The following is a 23230-nucleotide window of genomic DNA, read 5'->3' as shown; positions in this document are numbered from 1 at the left end:
AGGGACTGTATGAAAAAAGCATATAAATGAAAAAGCGTATAACAGGTGTTTGCTAATGTGTATTAGATTCAGTAGGGACCAATTTAAAAAACATAATTGATAAAAACGTATAAAAGAGAAACGTATAAACCTGTGCCTCCCCGTGTTATAATTTTAAGAATAAATTAAGTCACAATTCTGATTAAAAGTTTTAAAAAGCAAATCTCCTTTTTCTGAGAAATCAGAAATAACCAATTTCAAAGTATTTGGGGTTAGTTATCATTTCACAGGTGTAAATACTGTATTCAGGCAGAGAATCAATAAACATTAATATAATTATAGAATAACGCATGTTTTAGTCAATTGGGAAAATCTTTTAAACATATGTTTTCAAAGTAAATAAAAATAACACTATTCATTTTCGATTAGTTTATTTTCTGCAATTTTATATTTAAGTTAAATATTCACAAGAAAAGACAACCAGCACACTCATTTGAGTGCAGTTACAAACTTCATACTGTAAGTAAGTCTAAACCGCTTGATAGTGCTTCTGACAGATACTTGACTTAGCAAATTATTTTATACAGTCTCGTGTGAGACAATAACAAGCTAAAAATCAGAACAGATTAGTCTCGAAAGTTAAAAAGACAGAGACAATACAGAATTCATTGAAAATGATCTTTAAGATTTGACAACTTTATTCTTTCAATTTTCGGGATAAAAACAAGATTAGAATCATTAGCACATTATAAAACTGTCTCTCATATTTTAAAATGGAAACGCTACCGTAGGTGGAGATAGAGCATTAATGAATTAGTCATCTTATTCATTATCTACAACAAGCCTAATTTTACTCCATGGAGAAAACTGCAATTTTTATCACACACACTCTATTTCTGTCAAAGGCCTTGCAGAAATTTCATTCCCCATGAAACCTGATGATTGCTTCTTCTAAATATTTAGATGCACAAAATCCTGATACAATGTAAAAATTTAGAAGCACATTAAAACTATTTAAATTCTTTAAATGCAAAGAGACAGCAAACCAGAAACTGCTTTTTGAAAATGATCCAAAACAGCTAAACATATAGAGATGCTACCGAACTAAATTTCAGTTAGTGGTTTAACATACGAGAGAGCAAAACTAATTCTCAACAACAATGTGATGGTTCTGAACCTAAAAGTCAAACCAAAGTAAGACACATTATCACAACTTTGCATACAAAGTTAGAAAATTGCACTCTTTTAACACTAGAATTACAGAAAGGGTCATTTTGACCCCAAGCAATTTTTTTTTTGCTAACTGCTCTTCTGTATTTTCATAAAAAGCCTCATCCTTCTTTGACTTTTTTCTAGATCATTGTGCTATGTAATAATACAAAATTTTTAAGAAGATTGGATTTAACAAAAAAAAAAAAAAAAAACTAAAAGAAATGAAAATACATTTACTTATGCTGAAACAGAGCACCAATGCAAAAATGCCTTTTAGAACATAACATTGCAAGAATTTGAAGCATTCGGAACATTTTTGCACGTAACAAAAGAGCACTAGCTGCTTGTTTCTGAAATGGAACTAAAACAGCACTGGGTGTTTTAAGAGTATAATAAATTTTTTTTAATAATTTACTATGCATTCATATAATCTCTACATACCTTAAATAAATCGCACTTATTATAAATATGCTTATTTTAAAATAATTTTTACAAATATATACCACTATGTAGGGAACTATGCAAATTTCTTCTTGTGGGTCAAAATGACCCTTGATGTAATTCTAGTGTTAACACAGGTAAATAATATTAAGGATTTCTTTTTTCTAACTACAATCTTATGGCCCAAAACGAAACAGAATTCTACAGCATACAGTACAGTAATAACCTGAAAAATCGCCGTTTTCGGACTTAAGTTAGTCTGGTCCTGAGGTACAGATTTTGGACAGTGCAACTTGAGCACTTGAAGCCAATAAAACAAGAAAAGAAAAATTGCATCAACTTACTGTGTTTTAATAAAGTATCTAAAGAAGGCTCAACTGGTGAGGTCACACAAAATGATTTTCCTTTAAAAGCTAATGAAGTAGAAGAGCCTTGAGTACTGTCAGTAAGAGCAACTGTTTCATCTAATTTTTCTTCAGTAAGCCAGGGAGGTATTTTGACTTGACCCTATAGAAATCAAAATTGTTCCTCAATGAAAATAACAAGATGACAATTATTACATATCACACTCCAGGGTCCATCATATCTACCACTATTTGTGGTTTAATCGGTTGGATAGGGTCCTGAAGAGAAAATTATTGTAGAAGTGGTCCCAAAAATGCGAGTTACTATTATTAGACAACAATAATAAAGAGTAATTTATTAGCTTTCTCTAATGATAAAACTGATGGTTTAAATTTCTCTAGAAATGGTTTTATTATTAGAGAAATTATGGATTATCTTGCAAAATACATACAGTAGAGTCTCAAAAATTCGAGGTTCCGCTTATATATAATCCGAGGTGTAGCAAAAAATTTGATCTTCATTAAAATCTGAAAATAAAAAATATTTCGCTGCTGTAAAACTTATTGACTTGTTCAGGCAATAATAAAAGTACATTGAGGGGTTAATTAACCTGTTTTGGTTGCCTTGCACAATTGAGAAAAAATTAGGTTAAAATTCGTCTAAAAGCAATTAAAAGGAAAATTATGTTGAAGTTTGAGTGATAAGTTTGTTTTTTTCAAGACTAAAGTTCCTTTTCTTGATGCAAGGAAGTAAAAGGTGCTCCTCCTTATGCCTTCTCAGTTGTGTAAATTTTAAATGTAGAAAAATTTTCCGTATAATCCATGGTAAGGTGAGCTCAATTACCTCAGATTTTCGGGACTCCACTGCACTTTAATTTCTAAAATTATTCTTGAAAAGAAAAAATAGACTAGAAAATAAAAGTTTCATAGCACTACAAAATATTCTACTCACAATCAAGAAGACGGTTGTGGGGGAGGGGGAATTAGCATTTTAAATTTTATTCTGAGACTTACACTTTTTACGTTTTCTCACTATGTTATGTTTATGTTTATACAGGGTAAAATATCTATGTTCATTGGACAAATTTTTCAAAACAACTAATAATTTGAAAGTGAGTAAAGATCCCATATTTTTTTCGGTCCAGCTTAATTTCAACTGAACACAATGGCAGAATAACAATAGATTAGTGTTTTTCTTTTCTTTTCTAATTTTTAAAATGAATCTCTGACAAATGAAATATAATGCATATGGGAGGGTTTGAATTCATCTAGTCCTGCAAGAGTTTTAGCTCATTCATTAATATTTAAATTAAGATTTCTAATTTCAAATTAATGTGTAAAAAGTGAGAGGTAATGTTTAAATGTTCAAGATCCTCTGCTAATTTTTTTTGCATCACAAAAAGGGAAAAATACCTTGCTTGCAGCAATAAGATATTTACACTAATGGAACCTTTCATCTGCATATTACACTATTACAAATAATGAAGCCAGTTTCTTTTTTATCTGGGGGGGGGAGGGTGATATATTGTACTAGCATTTGGCACACCTGAAAACATAAAGGCAACAATCGGAGGTCTTTTTGGAATTTCCAATATAGGGATACCCTGGTCTCCCATGGCCAGAGCAACCCTTAAACTAACATGAATGTTAGTAAATATAGAAATGTCATACATTAAAAAGCTAAATACACCCTTACAGTCGCACATGCGGCAAAGTGCAGCTTTACAGCAAAAAAATACCACTTCTTAAGTAGTTAAAGCTTATAATGTCTATAATAAACATAAATGTTACTTACTCAAAGAATTACAATTTTTTACAAATTTTTCTTCTAACTATGTATTAGGCAACAATATATTGCTGCCAGATTCATATCACTTTTCAGTTACCAAGTTTTGATGATAATGCAACTTTCACACCAAAAAAGCCCACTAGTAGTAAACTGATTTTTGCTAAAATCTTCTTTTGTTAGTAGCATAGTTCAAGCTTCTATAAATGGCGCCATTAGCCACAGCACTTGCTCAGCTGTCCTCAAGTTAGATTACTAGCGTAATGTGAACTGATAATCTACCATACGGCTATTTTCTCATATTAAGCATTTCAGTCAAACTAGATTTTTGGCATTGCAAAATCACAAAAATATGAATTATTTTGCAAAGTGGCAGTTTGCAGTTCTCACTGCGTATTTTTATTTTAAAACATATTTTGAATTGAAATTTTCATTGAATTAGGGGGGAGGGGATGGTATCAAAATAATTTAACAGATTTTCTATTTTTCTTAGGTGTTTGGATGTCTAAGATTCAAGAATCATGATATCAGGGTTTACACTAACCTTGACAAGGTCAATACAAAACACATTTAAGCAAAATAATAAATAAAATAACAATGTCAAATTAAAAAAAATCTGGTCACAGAATGATGTTTTCTATACATCAACTTCATGGCAAATTTTATCTTTGCAGCCATTAAAGAAAAGATTCAATATGCATAAATCAGTTCTTGATGAAGTACAATACCTGTGGTTTGTAAGGCACTTTCCTTAAGTTATCTTGATATAATACACCTTCATGACTTCGGTGAGTAACATCACTTGTACTAGCAAGAGAGACCTACAAGGAAAATTAAATCTGTATTAATGCTCTTAATACTAATACTTCCACAGACGTCTTGCAATTTTAATCAACATATGACTTTTGAACATTTGAATATTTCTATTGTGCTCTCTCAGTATGAGGTCATTGTAAAAAAGTACAGGAGAGTTCAGGAACTTAAGGCTTAGATGCTAATATTCAGCATTTGTAAAACAGAAATTTATGTCTTGTTTGTTCAATACAGTGCATATAAATACATTTAAATATAATGCATTTCTATAATAATATTCACTACAGAAAGCTTGAAATTCTAAGCATTGTGTTTTAACCAATGAAAAGGCCTTGATTACCGAACATTACGATAAGGCCTAAGCCTTGAACTCAGGGCTAACATTTCAAACAGACATTTTGGTGATAATATAATTGAATGAAAGCTTAAAGACCCTGCAGCACTTCTGATTGCCGAAGAAAAATCTATAGCATCTGTAGCAGTTTCTTCTGAAGAGCATTGTGCCAATAACCCTGTAGAGCACATTGCAATTCCAACTGACGATAAATATTCCTAAAATAATAGTGGAAAACTTGAACAAGACTAATGTTTTCAATAGTAATTTGAATATTAAGTTGGAGGAACATTGAATTATCCTGCAGTACTAGCAAAAGAAAATTCCATAAAATGCATTGTAGTTGCTTCTGAATAATGTTCTTGTATAGATAACATATTTTTGACATTGCAATTCCTGTTGATGATAAATATCCTAATGGTGCTGGACTTTGGTTTGTTTGTTTGTTTGTTTATCTGATTTTTATGGTGCAAGAGCCCTTGAGGGCTGCATTGCGCCAAACAATTTTTCATTATAAACTATTTATTTTTCATTTTAGAACAAGACTTTTCATCCAGAAGCTCACACTTCATTGCATTGAAAAAGGTGTTCCTTGTAACACCAAACCACCTGTTTGCAATAAATTGCATGTTTTATGCTTCAATACGTTGGATTATTTATTATTTTAATTTTCAGCACAAAGGTATTTATTTATTATTTAAAAGTAAGCATACTTTGAAGAAAACAGCATAAAACCTTAAATGCTAGTATCAAAAAAGGACAGTGATTAAAAACAATAAATGTTAAAAACATTTACGCAAATTGTAGTTAAAGAAAATAGGTGAAACAATAACTTGAAAAACTAGTATGTTGTGGCCATCACGAAACTTTCTTCTATATCTTTCTTGTGAATTCTGATCAATCCCTATGCTTGAAAAGAATGCAATATTCCCAGCAAAAAAAAAAAACTTGACGACCGTCCGAATTCCTGAATTCCCGCAAAAGCAAAGCAAAGAACGACTTGAAAGTTATTTTAAAAGCCTTGCTTGAATTAATTAGATGTTTTATTTGTTAACAAACATAAAATGGCAACAGTTATTAATTTTAAATCATTGCGATAACATTTCCGATTATCTCCCGAAAATAAAAATCACGTGAAATAAGCAGACGAGAATATTGTAATTTATCTTTCTTATTGTTGCATTTATAAAGCTATTTTTATTAACACAAAAAAAAAAAATCAGACCCCCATGGAGCGATTGGCGCCAAAATTGAAACAACGCCTATTTACAAATAGATTCACATTTATTCCAAATTTCATCCAGAATGTAGCATTACTTCTTGAGAAATGGCACTCACAATGAAAAAAAAAGAACATTCGATTGCGCCACCCCCTTTTCAGTTTTTGACACCAAAATAAAATCAGCTCTTATACCCACTAAGGTCTACTTGCCGATAAATTTTTCTTTCATTCCGTTCATTATTTCTTGAGATACAGCAGTCACAATTGACGACAAAATACGTTCAATAGCTCAACCCCCGTTTGAGTTATTGCCACCAAAATTGAATCAGCACCTGTTCCTGTTAATGGCAACATATGGTCCAAATTTTGTTTGATTCCGCCAGTTACTTCCTGAGGAATAGCAAGCACGCGTAACTCAAAAAACGTCCCATTGCTCCACCCCCCTTGGAGGAATTCGCGCCAAAAACCAATGGGCACAAGTTCACATAGGGGCACATATGTGTACCAAATTTCGTTCGATTTCGTGCGGTAGTTTTTGCTGTAGAGCGGCCACAAAAAACTGGTCACACACAGACATGACACACACACATACACACATACATACACACACACACATACATACACACACACAGACAGACAGGCATTTTCCAAAAATAGTCGAAATGGACTCAGCACACCTCAAAACGTTCGAATCCGTCAAAATTCGAAATTCGAAAATTTGCACGAATCCAATACTTTCTTCTATATATTAGATATAGAAGAAAGTAATAAGGAAAGGATGAAATCACATAATGGTGACACAAACACTAAATTAACAAGGAGAATCCAATCTCCTGGAGGAAGGAGTATATATTGCAATGGGGTGCGTCCCCCGGCAAGTCTTTCAGAGATGGATTAAAATGATTGAAATATTTAAAATGTATTTGATTAAAATTTGGGCAGTTGCATAAAATATGCAACACTGTCTGGTTGACGTTACATTTGATATAAATTGGAGCTGGTTCACGACATAAGAGGTGTTTATGGGTGAACCTGGTATGACCGATGCGAAGACGAGTTAATAAAACTTGTTCTCTCCTGGAAAGTTGTAATGATTTGAAACCTTTAGCCGATGGTTGGATCGAATGTAATTTATTTAGGGTTTCAAGATTCCATGTCTGCTGCCAATGTGTGTCAAGACATTCAGAAATTGCGGTATATGTCAAAACCTTTCAATCTCGGTCTATTATCAGGGGATAGAAATGTTTCTTGTAGACAGAATATGGCCGGCTGATGATATTCGACAAGATCTTTGATGTCCGTGACATTATGCGAGTAACTCTGACGATTCCAAGAAAGAATGTTCAGGGCCATGAAGAGAAGAGGAAGGAAGAGCGGCCAGAAGAAAAGAGAGCAGCTCATGAAGGAGGATGGTCCGTCCATCCTTCATTGTCGGATGGTGGAAGATCTTCAAACTCAACATCCTCGTCCTCCTCTTGGGGAGGAAGTTGTTGGGATTTTTCAATTAATGATTTCGTCAATTTTACTTTCTTGCTAGAAAGTAAAAAGTCCTCTTTTTTAAAGTTATGGAATTTTGGGGGCCTCTGTTTTAGAGGCTACCCCAATTTTTGCGCACGTTTGGATAATTTTCTTTTTTTCAATTGTTTTCTTTTGCTATTGATCATTTGGTTTGTTCGAAATTAGTTTAGCTGAGTAACTTGTGCTGGGGTTTTGTGTACTTTTGCATTTTAATTTCGTTACTATTTTTTTGTTGAGGCTTAGGAGTGTTGAGCTGCTTATTTTTTTATTTAGGAGAGTTAGTTGATTTCGCGCTGGTTATTGCATTAATTTGAGGATCTGTTTGTGTACTTGTGGAATTGAAGACTTTTCTTACTGCTGCAGCATATGTCTGGTTCATGTTACATTTGATGCACGTTGGAGCTGGTTCACAGCATAAGAGGTATTTATGAGTGAACCCCGTATGACCAATGCGAAGTCGAGCTAGGAAAACTTGTTGTCTCCTGGTAAGATGCAATGATCTAAAACCTTTAGCCGACGGTTGGATCGAATGCAATTTATTTAGTGTTTCAAGATTCATGTTTGCTGCCAATGTGTGTTAAATTATACATTGGTCCCAAAGGTAACTTATTACAGGTTCCACTGTATATGGAACATGCATTAACATTAGTAAAGATCCATATGTAGTTTCTTTTCAGTATGAAAAACTTAAATTTTCCAACAAAGTGTACCATTTTAAACCTCTAACCATCAACCAATTTACCACTATTAACTCTTTCCTTCCCGTTATAGCCAAAACTATCTATTACTGTCCCTTTCCGTAATGGTCCAGGCCAGCCCAATGCATTTGCTTTCCCCTCCGAGTCGAGAAGTGTGAAATCACTCCGGCAGGTTTTGATGTCCCTCCCGTGAAAATGCTATTCATCTGCTCCCTCGGGACCTCTCAATGGTCTAAGCTCGGGACAGGTTCCTTATCGCTAGGACAAATACTGGTATTTCACATGATTTCAACTTACGAGGAAATAGCGGGCACCTTTGCTTAGGGAATTTTCATTTACTATTTCGACTGATCATTCGATTTTGAGCTGCAGAGAAATGACTTCTAGCAGAAGATGAATTTTGACTCGGGAGGAAATTGATGCTATCCTTTTCAATAGTGACTGATTTATCAGATATCGACATCAAAGAGGATGACTAAAATAATGTATCAATTTTATGTCCCCATGCGACAGGATATATATCGTCCTTTGACTCTGATGATAAAGATTTAGAAAATGATGATTGCATTGATATTGAAAATGAATTGATTTCTTGGTCGACAAATGTCAACTGCAGTGAAGGTAAAAAAACGCACTTTACTGGAAACCCAGGTTTGAAACATTCATTAGAAGCAGGCTCATTGGAGTTAGATTACTTAAAGTTTTTAGTGAATGATGAAGAAATGGAAAACATACTGAAGAATACAAATTTGTATGCTGAAATTGCTGCAGAAAAATCTAAAAATGTTGATAAAAATTGGACGCCAAAAACAAGTATCGAAGAGATGCGTTCATTCATATCAGTATTACTAATTATGAGTATGGTTAGTATGTCACATTGAACAGATTATTGATGCACTAATCCAGTTCTCGGCCATGATATGATTTAAAAAATAATGTCAAAAAATAGATTCTTCCAAATTTTACGATACTTTTATTTATCTGATAAATCAATAGAGAAGCCAAGAAATAACCCAGATTATATTTTTCAAAAGCTTGAACCTTTATTGTGAAATTGAAAGAGTAAATTCAAACAACATTTTTATCCTCATAAAGAACTGACAGTGGATGAGGCATTAATAAAGTACAAAGGAAGACTTGGCATCGTGCAATATATGCCGCCAAAACCAGCAAAAAGAGGGGTAAAAATATGGATGTTATGCACATTTCATTTTGGATATGTGCATAATTTTAATGTTCATGGTGGAAAAAGTGATGCCGTAGAAAGATGCAATAACGGATTAGGGTATGACGTTGTGATGAATTTGGTTCAACCTTTGAAAGCTAAATTTTATGAAGTTTATTTTTATCGCTTTTTTTTTCAAGCGTTAAATTAGCAAGAGTATTTCTGAAAAACAGTATTGTGTCATGTGGTACTGTTATATCTAATAGGGAACAGTTGGCGGAGGGTTTAAAAGAGAACGAGTACAGCTAAATTTCCAAGGTCAAAGTGTTACTTTCCAGTGCAGTCAGGAACAGCATTTGTTGTGCAGCACTTGGCTTGACAAAAAACCAATCAGCATCATATCCACACTTGGAGATGAGTTTAGTTACAGTAAAAAGAAGACAAGGTAAAGAAATTAATGAAATTAGTTGCCCTAAAGCTTTACAACTGTACAACTCCAATATGGGAGGGGTTGATTTGGCAGACCAATGTCGAAAGTACTACTGTGTCTCGAGGAAATCAATGAAGTAGTGGTATTACCTCTTCTGGTTTCTGTTGGACACAACAATAGTAAATTCATTCATCATTATGAGTGTAACAAACTATCCTCAAGCACATCGACCTCAAACACTAAAGGATTTCACAACTAAATTAACTGAACAAATAGTTCAAAATTTTACAAGTCGAAAAAGATGTGTGAGTAGTTGAAAGTATTTTCGAGCATCAGCACAAAAGAAAAAAAATCGAGGGTAGCAAGAAAACTTGTTTTAAATGTAGAAAAGAAAAGAACCAATTTAGGACACCCAATTCAAAGTGCATGGGAATACGAAATTTGTATATTATGTTTATGTATAGCTTGTTTTTAACGAATGTATGTGTGGTATACAGATTACCATATTTCAGTTGTATACATTTCACCTGCATTATATCCCTCATATGCCGCTACTCAACGGAATGAGATGTTTAAATTTTTTTCAAGTTGACGCTATGTGCAACTGTTGCCTCACACACTCTGGCAATTTGTCCCCCCTATCCTACACGTTTTGGTGAAACCTAAAATCGTAGCGCATTAATCTTTTGATTATCATTAACCGCTTGCAGCACTGCCTCTGTTTTGAGGGATGAGTTAACTAGCTGTAACGCAACTGGGAGTTCCATGCATGTTTTTTTGAATTAGAACAGGGGATTTGCGGAGAAGAAAATGATTGGCCCGTAAATGGTTGGATGGATTGTAAAATCTTTTTCTTTCTTGCAACGAATTTTTAGGCATTAGTGCCCGACTTGCCGATTGAGAGCCGATGGGAGAGCACCCAGCAATGCGGAAGGATAGGTTGGTTGGTTTACTTATTTTTAATGGCGCAAGAGCCCTTGAGGGCTATACTGCGCCAAACGATTTTTTAGTTTAGAATTTATACATAAATAAAAAACCAGGGTATGATAAAAGTAAAAATGTTTTGGAGAGGAAGGTATAAACAAAAGTAGTTTAAAACAAGTAGTAAAAAACCTGTAAACATTAAAAAATTTATGAAAGGGTTTGAAACAATAGGTTGTCAAAGAACCTTCAGTAACAAGAAAAACGGATAAAATTACATTTTGATGACACAACCACTAAATTAAAAAGGAGAAGCCAATCTCCCGGAGGAAGGAGTATATATTGGGATGGGGTGGGTCCCCCAGCAAGTCTTTCAGAGATGGATTAAAATTATTAAAATATTTAAAACGTATTTGGTTAAAATTTGGGCAGTTGCATAAGATATGCAACACTGTCTGGTTGACTTTACATCTAATACAAATCGGAGCTGGTTCACGGCATAAGAGGTATTTATGGGTGAACCTGGTATGGCCGATGCGAAGACGAGTTAACGAAACTTGTTCTCTCCTGGTAAGTTGTAATGATTTGAAACCTTTAGTCGATGGCTGGATCGAATGTAATTTGTTTTGTGTTTCGAGATTCCAGGTCCGTTGCCAATGCGTGTTAAGACATTCAGATATTGCGTTTTTAATGTCAACTAAAGGGACACTGTCATCAACTAGGATATTTGCGTCTTTGGCAGCTGAATCAGCGGCTTCATTGCCGGCAATGCCTACGTGACCAGGGATCCAGCAAAAGAGTACATGAAAATTATTTTGTGTAAGACTTTTGTATAAATGGTAAGACTGAATGACTATGGGATGGCTGTTATTGTTGCAGTCGGTGATTGCTTCCACTGAACACTTTGAGTCAGTGTATATCACCCACTTTTTGTTAGCGGATTGGGTTATTGATTGTAGAGATATCAATATGGCTTTTATTTCTGCTGTAAAAACAGAGCAAGATGGGTGTGATTGTTCAGCGGTAACTTGACCATTTATTATTGCAGCAAAGCCGACGTGATCGTTTGCTTTTGATCCGTCAGTGAAAGTGTCATAATAAGAATATTTGCATTTTGTATCATAAAATATTTGTTGGTAGGCTGTATTGGAGGTAGTCTCTTTAGAGAATTTAGCGAGGTCATTGATGGTAGGTAGAACTACTTCACACCATGGTTCAATCAGTTTTATTGTATTGAGAGTATTAAAATCTGACAGTTGAAAATCTGAAAGCACCCGGCGCATTCGGATCCCGAATGTGTTAGAAATAGAATTTCTACAAATATCTCTACACTTACTTTTGCCCAGGTAACTGAACTTCACGATAATCAACCGACGCCTGTTCGGATCAACGATCCGAGTGAATCGGAAGTGAGTGATCGGATCGGAAGGGTGACGTAACAGACTCCCGCCATTGGCTTAGCAGGGAGGCGTCTCTGCCACTTGGTGCATCCTCATTGGTTGCGTGGATGTGAGGGCATTGATGTGAATAATGAGAGGACAGACTATTTAATAGCGATCGGAGCTGAGATTCGCTCTCTCTTTTTTAAGACTCGTTCGGTGATGTCTGTCCTGTAAAAGGTAGCTAGGGTAGAGCTCGTATTGTTCGGCGGATTGCCGACTGTGCTTGGCTGATCTTAGTAATAGATTAGCGAGCCGTATTAGGATGAGCTTAACTTGCTAGTCATATTTAATTAATCTTTTTTACCTTTGGCTTCAGTTATGTTTATACAATTATATTTACCTTTTTCCACGTGTTAATAAATTTTAGTTATTTTTAAAGAAGTCTCTTCATCAGTTATTCACAGAAAGTAGATGAAATGTTAGTTCTTTCACTAACTCTGCAAGAAGTATTACAGTTAACAGGTGGTATCATTCATCAATGGTATCAAGATGGTTATGGGCGATTCCTGCCATAACTGACATTTCACGCGCAAATTTTTTTTCAAAACCTTGCTTTCTGTGAGAAATTGAGAGACTGTTGGTGAAGGAGGGGCCGAAGATTTTTGGAATTATAATTTTAGAGAATGGCGTGCTCTAGCATAATGATAGAAAAATTGAAGGATGACAACTACTCGTCTTGGTGCAGTGATATGAAGTTTGTTCTCATCGACCGGAATCTATGGAATATCGTCACTGGAAAAGAGACCAAGCCCGAAATTAGCACGGATAGAGGGGTTACCGCGAAAGACGTCGCAAATTTCGAAGCTAGGAGTCAATCTGCTGTTGCCGTGATATATCTACACGTCGGAGATGAATTCAGGAAAATTATTGAGAATACCGAAGATCCCCACGAAGCGTGGAACCAATTGAGGGAAAACTACTTTCCAGACAACAGAAGTATCAAGATGAAGCTCTTTTCGGAGTTAACCTCATCTAGAATGGAAGAAAACGAGAAAATCAACGTATTCGCAGCCAGATTGAGGAGAATTTACGATCGTATGAAGGAGTTCAAGACCCCATTTTCGGAGGAATTTCTGTCATTCCAACTGCTCCGGTACCTCCCATCCTGTTTCGACGGAATTGTCCAGAGTATACTGCGGAGAAGTGATGAAGATTTCATTTTTTCAAAGATTGTGTCCGACCTGGTAGCTGAGGAAAATCGTCTATCTTTGAGAAATGATGATTTTGACATTCAAGCCAAGACAACTTTCGCAGTAAACAAGGACTACAACAAAAGCGTAACGTGTTTCCGTTGTCGAAAGACTGGTCATATCAAGGGGTATTGTCCTGAAGCAAAGAGTCGTCCCTTAAGTCCAAGGAGAGGTCGTTCGAGATGGAAAAGGCGCGGTTCTCAACGGCGAAGTGATGACCACCACCGTTCTCCATCGGCTGACTTTTGTGAGTATGAAGATTTCTTTTTAAGTGAGGCAAACTGTCTAATGGATAGATCAAGTTCATATATCTTTGATTGTGCCGCCACCCACCACTTCTCAAAGGACAGAGACATTTTTCAGAACTTTGTAGAATTAAGTAACAAAGAAATGGCTGTAGCCATTGAAGGTAAAACATTCCCGATTGAGGGAAAGGGGGATATTTATTTAAGATTTGGTAAAAGAAAAATTGTTTTAAAAGATGTACTTTACTCCTCCAAATTGAGACGAAATTTAATTTCGGGATCTAAATTTGATAAAGGTGGGGCAAAATTTGAAGCAAAAAATGGTATTTTGACGGTATCAGACCAGAAAGGTGTTATTTTTAAAGCATTTTTAAATAATGGTATATATTATGTAAAACCCCAAAATGTTGATAAATGTTTTCAAAAGTCTAGTCATGATAACGTAAATTTGAAGGATAAACAAAACTCTAGTCATTTTTCTCGTAATATCGTTAATGTTGAATCTTCAAATGTTGAATCCTTAGAAATTTGGCATAAAAGATTAGCCCACGTAAATGCTGATTGTATAAAGAAAACCAGCAACTTAGAAAGTGTACGGGGTTTGCCGAAATTCAAAGGGGGGAAATTTAATTGTGAAGATTGTAAATTGGGAAAATTTAAGAGGGTATCCTTCAAACCCATTAATAAAGTTAAATCTGAAAAACCTCTTGATTTAATTTATTCTGATGTTTGGGGACCATATCCCGTAAAAGGAAGAAATGGGGAGAGATACTACGTGTCAGTCATTGATGACTATTCCAAACGAGTTTCGCTGTATCCGATCAGAGAAAAGAGGCAAGTAACTGGTATCCTTATTCAGCATATCAGGAGGGCTGAAAGATTTTTAGGAAGTAAAGTGAAAGCTATAAGAACTGATAACGGAGGGGAATATGTCAATAATGAATTTCAACAGTTTTGTAAGAATTCTGGTATTTCTCACGAATTAACAAACTCTTTTTGTCCAGAACAGAACGGTGTCAGTGAAGTATTTAACAGGGTAGTTGCTAATGGGGCCACTGTATTGCTTGAAGAAAGCGGTCTAGATAAAAAGTTTTGGCCAGATGCAATGTTGCACTTCGTTTACACCTGGAACAGAGTTTGCCATTCGGGTCAAAGAAAAACCCCATTTGAGCTTTATGGGGGAAATATTCCTTCAGTAAAACACCTTAAACCATTCGGAATCGTGTCTTACGTCGGAATTCCGAAGCAGAAACGTAATAAACTAGACTTAAAAGCTAGAAAAGGTGTTCTCATTGGATATGCCTTTAAGACATAGGGTTATCGTGTTTATTTCCCAGAAACTGATAAAGTTGTAGAAAGCATTAATATTTCGTTTAATGAGAATTTGTTTTATGAAAATTAATTTAAAAGTAATCGCAAGTAGATGAAATGTTAGTTCTTTCACTAACTCTGCAAGAAGTATTACAGTTAACAGGTGGTATCATTCATCAATGGTATCAGAATGTTGGGGTTGCAGAAGGACGATGAAGAAATAAGATAACATTAGATGGATTAAAAATATGAAGGTGTAAAGGGTGATCAGTATAAGGTTTTATTTTGAAGTAGAAGTTCAATGAAAGTTTGAGGCGTCTATTGTTTAAAGATTGTTCATGAGCAAGAATATGAAGACTGTTAATAGGTGAGGTTCGGAAAGCGCCTGTGCAGATGCGCAGTGCCTGATTGTGGATTGGATCTAGAACTTTCAGATAGCTTTTTGCCGTGGAGCCATAAATTTGGCATCCATAATCAAGTTTTGAGCGTATTAGAGCCCTGTAGATTCTTGAGAGACTCTGTATCAGCACCCCAGGAAGTGTTTGATAAGACTTTAAGGATATTTAATTTTAGTAAACATTTCTTTTTTAACTCTTGTATATGCGGTATAAATTTGAGTTTGCTATCAAGTGTAAGACCGAGGAATTTTCCTTGATCTTTTACAGCTATTGGTTGATTGTTAAGGAGAAGTGTTGGATCAGGATGAAGACCTCTTTTGCGGCAGAAGTGGATACAGAAAGTTTTTTGAACAGAGAAAGTAAAGCCATTTTCCTCCGCACATTGTGTTACTTTATTAATAGCCATTTGAAGTTGTCTTTCAATGATACTCATGCTCGATGAAGAGAAAGATATTTGAAAGTCATCAACGAACATGGTACCTTTGACAGCGGGAGGCAGTTGTTCGATTAAGCTGTTGATTGCAATTACAAAAAGAGTTACGCTTAGTACGCTTCCCTGGGGAACTCCTTCTTCTTGAATAAATGCATCTGAAAGAACAGACTTGACACGTACGCGAAAAATTCGGTCTCTTAGAAAATTAGAGAGAAAGATGGGGAGATTACCTCGTAACCCATACTCGTGCAGGGTTTTTAGGATCCCATATCTCCAGGTACGGTCATATGCTTTTTCAATGTCAAAAAATACGCTCATGAGATGTTTTCGTTTGAGAAATGCTTCTCTTATTGATGTTTCGAGAAGCAATAGGTTGTCTATTGTGCATCTACCACGTCTGAATCCACTTTGATATGGAGATAGCAGATGATGCGACTCCAAAATGTATATCAGCCTGGAGTTGACCATCCGTTCCATTATTTTACATAGGCAGCTAGTGAGAGCTATAGGTCTATAGCTCTCAGGTTTTTCAGATGGTTTATTGGGCTTAAGGATAGGAATTACTGTTGCTTGACACCAGGATTTTGGGAATCTGTGTTCCGAATAAATTCTATTGAAAAGATGCAGAATATGTTCTAAAGAGGACCTGCTTAGATGTTTTAACATACTATTGTGAATTTCATCTGGACCTGGTGATGTGTTTTTTGATTTTTGTAAGGCTGCATTCAGTTCTTGAAGGGTGAATTTTGTGTTGTATTGATTAAAAATGTTTGAATTAAAATCTAGAACTTTTTGTTCTTTGCGTGATTTGATGGTTAAAAATTTTGAGCAATAGTTATTTGCACTGGAGACTTCTGCCAAATAAGTCCCCATGAAGTCAGCCACCTCTTTGTGATCGGATAAAATACGACCGTTATTCTCCAGAATGGGTGCACAAGATATATTGTAGTTGCCAACGATTTTTTTTATTTTACCCCATACGGTCTTTGATGGGGTGGACGTCGTGATTGTGCTGACATAGGTCTGCCACGAGTCCCGCTGGCTCTTCCGTCGAATCCTTCGAGCTTCAGCACGAGCTCGTTTAAGTGCCACGAGATTTTGTGTGGTTGGATAACGACGAAACGTATTCCATGCCTTTTTTTGCTTCTTATGAGCCTCCTGACAATAGAGGTTCCACCAAGGCTTAGGAAACTTGATCCTGCCTTCAGTGGTTTTTGGTATGGCAGCGTTAGCTGCGTTTAGGATAATGTCGGTTACTCGCTTTACCGCTACATCGATATCAATATCAGTTACGTCTTCTGATTTAATTTCTGCCAACTGGGTAAATGCTGCCCAATCAGCTCGATCAATGCGAAGTCGAGCTTGCTGATGCTGCTGATGGCCGCAGCGTCCAGTAGAGGTTATCCTGATCGGAAAGTGGCCACTGGAGTAGAGACCACCCTCCACCTGAAAATCCCAACGTGGCAGAAAAGAAGGTGAGCATATTACGAGATCGATGGCATGGTAAGTTTGGGTAGTAAGATGAAAATAAGTGTTTTCACCGTTATTAAGGATGCAAAGATCATTGTCTTCAATAAAATTTTCTATTGTTAAACCTCTACTGTTGGAGTCTGGACTCCCCCAGAGAGGATTATGACCATTGAAATCCCCCAAGATGACGAATGGGGGAGGAAGTTGATCTAACAGTGTCTGCAATTCCACGCTTCTCAAGTCATAAGAAGGTGGGATATATACAGAACAAACTGTGAACAGCGAGTGAAGGTGAACGCGCGCAGCTACTGCTTGCAGAGATGTGTTGATATTGAGCTGGCTAGATGCATAATCATTAGCGATTAGCAATGCCACTCCTCCACAACGACGGTCACCTGACAAGCAGTCCTTGCGGTATATGTCAAAACCTTTCAACCTCGGTTTATCAACAGGCGACAGGAATGTTTCCTGCAAACAGAATATGGCCGGTTGGTGATATTCGACAAGATATTTGATGTCTGTGACATTATGCGAGTAACTCTGACAATTCCAAGAGAGAATATTCAGGGCCATGAAGAAGAAAGAAGAGGAAAAACGGCCAAAGAGAGAGAAGCACATCAAGAGGCAGGAAGATCCTCCACCCAACCTTCATCATCGGTTGGGGGAGTTTCCTCAAACTCAATGTCCTCGACTTCTTCGTCAGAGGGAAGAGGAGGAGATTTTGTTAGCTTAACCTTCTTGCTGGTAAGCAAGAAGTCCTCCTTTTTAAAATTGTAATGTTTTGGGGGTCTCTGTTTGGAGGATACCCCAAGTTTTGCGCGTGCGAGAATTTTCTTTTTTTCGACAGTTTTCTTAGATGGTTCAACAGCAGTGTTATTCATATTTGCATTGGTGGATTTTTTGGTTTGTGTTTTACTTACATTGGTTTTACTGCTAGAGGAAGACGTTTGTTTATTTGTCTGTGTTGTGGAGTTTAGCGAAGTGTTATTATTAACAGTTTGTGTTTCTGTCTGAGTACTTGCTGATTTTAAGATCTTTTTTACTGCTGCAGAGTAGGAAATTCCTACTGTGGGTGTGCGAGAGTCGACTAATTTTCTTGCTTCTGGATAAGAAATTTTTTGGGTTGTTTTAATAACCTGGATTTCTTTTTCTGATAGCCATTTTGAGCAAGATCTGGAATATGAAGGGTGATCCCCTTTACAGTTAACGCATTTGTATGTTTTAGAGCAGTTATTGCTATCGTGACCGGGCTCTGCACATCTGGCACAGGTTTCAGTACCACGGCACGAAAGTTTTGAATGTCCAAATCGCTGGCATTTGAAACACCGGAGCGGATTTGGAATATAAGGGCGAACTGGACAAGAGAGATAGCCGGCTTTAACTCGTTGCGGGAGGACGGGTGTACTGAATGTTAAAATAATGTGTTTTGTGTTTATCATCTCGCCGTTACGTTTGATGGAGATCCTTTTAACTCCACTCACGTGTTGGTCTTTCATTTCCTGTAATATTTCACTTTCTGAGGTATAGAGAAGATCAGGTTCAGAAATTATTCCGCGTGAAAAATTTAGTGTTGAATGTTCTGAGACAGTGACTAGGTATGATCCAATTTGTTTTATTGACATTATTTTTGAAACTTGTTGGGTATCTTTAATTTCGACTAAAAGTTCACCATTTCGTAATTTTTTAACAGTTTGAAATTCACCTATCTGATGACTTAAGGCTTTATTGATGACAAAGGGAGATATTTTTGTAAAATTTAAATTTGGGTCGCTTCGTTTAATTATAAAGAATTTTGCTAAGCTCGAATATACAGTCTGACGCTCCCCACAAGGGGGAGAGGTGTTCTTAGTGTTTATATCCATAAAAAAAAACCAGAGAACTAGGGGGAAAAGTGGGGTCTAGCCCCTGTGTAGCCCCCCTACACAGAGGTAAGGCTGCGTACGACAGGGTTCGCCTGCTATCCCTGAAGCCTCCCGTTTGAGGCACCGACTACCCCCGGTACCACGCAGCCATAGGCACGGTTGACACGCCTTGGCTTAGGGGTTTTCGTCCGCATTTGGTAAGTGTGATGAGGGAAGGAAGGGAACATAAGTCCCTTCCCGCCGATATTCTGTTTGAGCAACTGGGGGTTCACGACTCCTCCCAAGAGCTCGCCCCGAACTCACCACACCGCAAGCCCCCCCCCCCCCACCACGACAAGGTAAACGGACACGGGGGGGCGGAAGGATAGGAAAATGGCGAGATGCCATATACGTAACACATTGTTGTAAAGATATGATATCCTTTGTACTATTAGTAATTGATTAGTAATTACAGGTATATACTAATGCTTTTGTATCACACTGGTATTGTCAATTATTTTGGGCATAAAATAACGTGATGGTAATGTCGTGTGATATGTTTTCTCATTAATGCTCCGCATATGTGTATCTGTATTGAATGCACAACGGCAGAATGTTAATATGATGTAATGTGTTTTACGTCCGTATTAAACCTCTTGGTATGATTTGAATTTTTGTGTTTTATGGTAGTATTTTAACTCCATTTTTACATTTTAAGATACCGAAGAGTACTTGTTTGCGAGCCTAAATAATGAAAAATATTTCCGAGATTTGACGACGAAATAATGCTATACATAGTTTTCGAAGTAGTTGATGTCCACATGGGTGCATGGTTAGTGATACATCCCCTTCAATGTATTATGACAAATATAGGAGCTCCAACGGTTCTAACACAAGTATAGTTAGTTTTTCCGCGTTAACTGTGGAGCTTGTTTCGAATCTGGGGTTGATTTTTGCAATGCAGTACGCGGTGCCACTTACGATCATTTGGCCTGATTCCACACCACAGAATTCTGATTGTAACTAACAGAAAAAACAAATAAATACATAAATAAAATTTTAAAAAATCCGAAAAAGAAAAAAAACAATAGCGATGATGAAAAAATCTGAACAATATTGAATTTATATTGATTTTCTGAACTATTGTTATAAAAAAAATATATATTTTATTTAAAATATACAATGGATTAAAAATCCATTGTGAAAATAAATTCTAAATATTTTACAGACATGAGGTATTTTTTATTCTTTATAAACTCAAATCCATTTTGGTTGTCCCCCCCAAAGGGTGACACTCGGAGCAAATGCTATCCCCCCCCCCTTCTCTGAAGTGACGTTGCTAATTAAATTAATCATGTTATCATTCAATTTGTTGTCCTGAAAAAAATTATAAAGCAGCAACACTTCTAATACTTTTTTTACTTGAAATAGTTTTGTAGGTTTTATTGATATTAGTATAATGTTATTTTAATTGCTAACAAACACTCCAGGAGATTATACAAATAAGCCGGTAAACTTGATAAATATTGAATAATGTATCACATTTACCAGATTTATTGGTGATTATGTATAATCACCGCTAGTTACATACAATGACCAATTTATCACGTTTACCTTTACATATATATATATATATATATATATATATATATATATATGTAGTATCACTGAATTTTACTGAAAAAAAAAACACTTTAGCTATATGAATTATAGAATGATGTTTTTCCGTTTTTGAGCCAAATTCTCAGAAATTTGCTTGAATTGCAAAAGCTGCTCCACCCCGAACCTTGAAGCACCTGGCTCTTGTCAAAGGCGTGGTGTTACCTGTCAGCAGTGAAAAAATTTGAATGTCTGAGAGGGGGAAAGCATTTGCACGTGGATTTGGGCTATCTGCTCAGGAAGGAAAAGACAAATAAGAAAATTTTGCTTGGGAAGGAAAGAGTTAAATTGGTTTTTTAAAGAGAACCTTACATGTAAAATGGCACCTAGAGGTTTATCATTTTGACAATTTAAAAACTTATTTCAGGCATGGTTACACCTGGATTTTAATTTCTATTTTTACCGCTGGCGGAGATCCAAAGAAAAGATTGTCTCTCACAGAGGAATTTTTGAAACATTTATTTGATACATCTTCTAATAAGCAAAATTAAGTACAATGAAAAGTAGACAAATATCTTAACATAGCATACCTTTTTATCCATTAAAAGTTCTTTTCTTGAACACTCGACATCTTTAATCTGCTTGACTACCTGTAGAAGATACAAAGTAAAAATTAAATAAACAAATTAGTAAAATAAATATCGCTTTCTGCAGCAAATAACTATTAACTAGTGTATAAATTCAACATTTACTTCCTTAGATCAATTTTTTAACTAACAACATTATTTAACTAAGAATGAGGGGGGGGGACATAAACCCCCATAAAAACTTCGCAATATAGAAATCTGGCCATTTGGTATTCGTCAAAGAGAGACAGATTTACATGCTTTTTTACTGAAACTTTCTGTGTCGCTGAACATGCTTCGTTATATAGAGAACTTCGTTAAATCGAGTGTTCGCTATACGGAGACATGACTGTAACTCTGAATTTGCAAACCTTCTTTGTGACTGATCACATAAAAATTTAAGGCTGTTTTAAAAACAAATGAATGCAAAAGACTGCAGGAAATCAAACAGCCAGGGCCTGATTACCCGAAAGGCTCGGGAAGCTTGAGCTTCCCCTCCAAATTTTCAGGGGCCCGAAAATGACTAAAAAACTGATTAAAAATTCCAGTTTGTTTATAAATGCATTTTGCTCTATTTCTTTATTTATATTTTTTTATTAGAAAAATTTGTGCAATACAATATGCGAAGAGTTATCGGTAGCTTACCGGTTAAAATAATGAAGTCACCCCCCCAATGCTTTAGCATTAGCTGAAGTCATTGCATTCACGGTTAAGCACCGGTTTGTACCAGTCGTAATCGTCGAACACAAGTTAAACCTAGCAATCCATTTTTTGACCTGCGGCAAAAAAAGAAACTTCAACTTCAACTTTGCATGAGCTTACGTTTTGATAAACTCGTCATCGTCGCAGGTCGGCCGCACGTGACAAACGTTAGATGTTGCTTTATTTATCGGAGTTTTCTTTCTAAACATTAGTTGTTCCTTTCGTGTCCAGAGAGGGAAAAAAGCAATGTCTGCTCAACCCTCAGGTTCCAAAAAGCGAAAATGTAAAGCCTTACTAGAGCAAAGCAATAAAAAGCTTTCTCTTGCGATGAAGAGCTTTATCATTCAAAATGAAAGCGTTAAAATACTAAAAGAAAATTGTGAGTTAGCATCAAACTCAAAAGATGAAAATACTGGATCGATATCAACCAGTGAAAAGTACAGATCAAAATTAAGTTCTGAAAAATCGGATGAAGTATCGAACAATGAAGAAAATACTGGATCGATATCAACCAGTGAAAATTCTGAAGCGACATCGATCAGTGAAAATGACAGATCAAAATTAAGTTTTGAATCGAACAATGAAGAAAATTCCAGATCGATATCGAACATAGTGAATGTTGAATCAACATCTTCAAATGAAGTAAATGTTAGCTCGATAATTGACGAAGAAAATTTTGGATCGATGTCTGAAAATTCAAGGGAGAGTTATGATACTGAATCAATCAGAAATAGTACAATTCCATCACAAAATATGGATTTCAAACTTGATATAAGTTCTACATTCAACAATCATGAATTTGATTACGGCGATCCTGCATTGTGGCCCTCGCCAATAACTGATGATTTTAGAGAGTACTTTGTGTACAATGAAGCAAAGCAAAATATGAATTCTCTGCAGAACTCTAAAAGAATTTTTGGAAAAAATGAGAGAATGTGCAATGCGTCTAATTTTTTTCGCAAAAAGAAAAATGGAGAAGTAGTCAAAAGAGACTGGTTAGTTTATTCTACTAGCAGCAAAGCAGTGTTTTGTTACATTTGCAAACTTTATGGTGTTGCCCAAGTCAATTCAAGTGAGCAAGCCTTATGTAGAGATGGATATTCGGACTGG

At 35.9% G+C, this 23230-nt stretch overlaps 1 protein-coding gene across 1 annotated transcript in view; it reads right to left on the bottom strand.

Moving 5' to 3' along the window:
- The window catches only part of LOC129233388 (uncharacterized), a 51871-nt gene that overhangs the window by 3486 nt on the left and 25155 nt on the right, over nucleotides 1-23230 (bottom strand). The window contains exons 4-6 of the mRNA XM_054867422.1: nucleotides 21383-21442; nucleotides 4491-4583; nucleotides 1977-2139 (exon numbers count right to left, since the gene is read on the bottom strand). Coding sequence (XP_054723397.1) covers nucleotides 1977-2139; nucleotides 4491-4583; nucleotides 21383-21442 — 316 coding nt within the window. The remainder of the gene's footprint in view (nucleotides 1-1976; nucleotides 2140-4490; nucleotides 4584-21382; nucleotides 21443-23230) is intronic.

Source organism: Uloborus diversus, unplaced genomic scaffold (genome assembly GCF_026930045.1).
Source record: "Uloborus diversus isolate 005 unplaced genomic scaffold, Udiv.v.3.1 scaffold_369, whole genome shotgun sequence".
NCBI classification, from domain to species: Eukaryota; Metazoa; Arthropoda; class Arachnida; order Araneae; family Uloboridae; genus Uloborus; species Uloborus diversus.
This window is presented reverse-complemented; position numbering and strand designations above follow the sequence as displayed.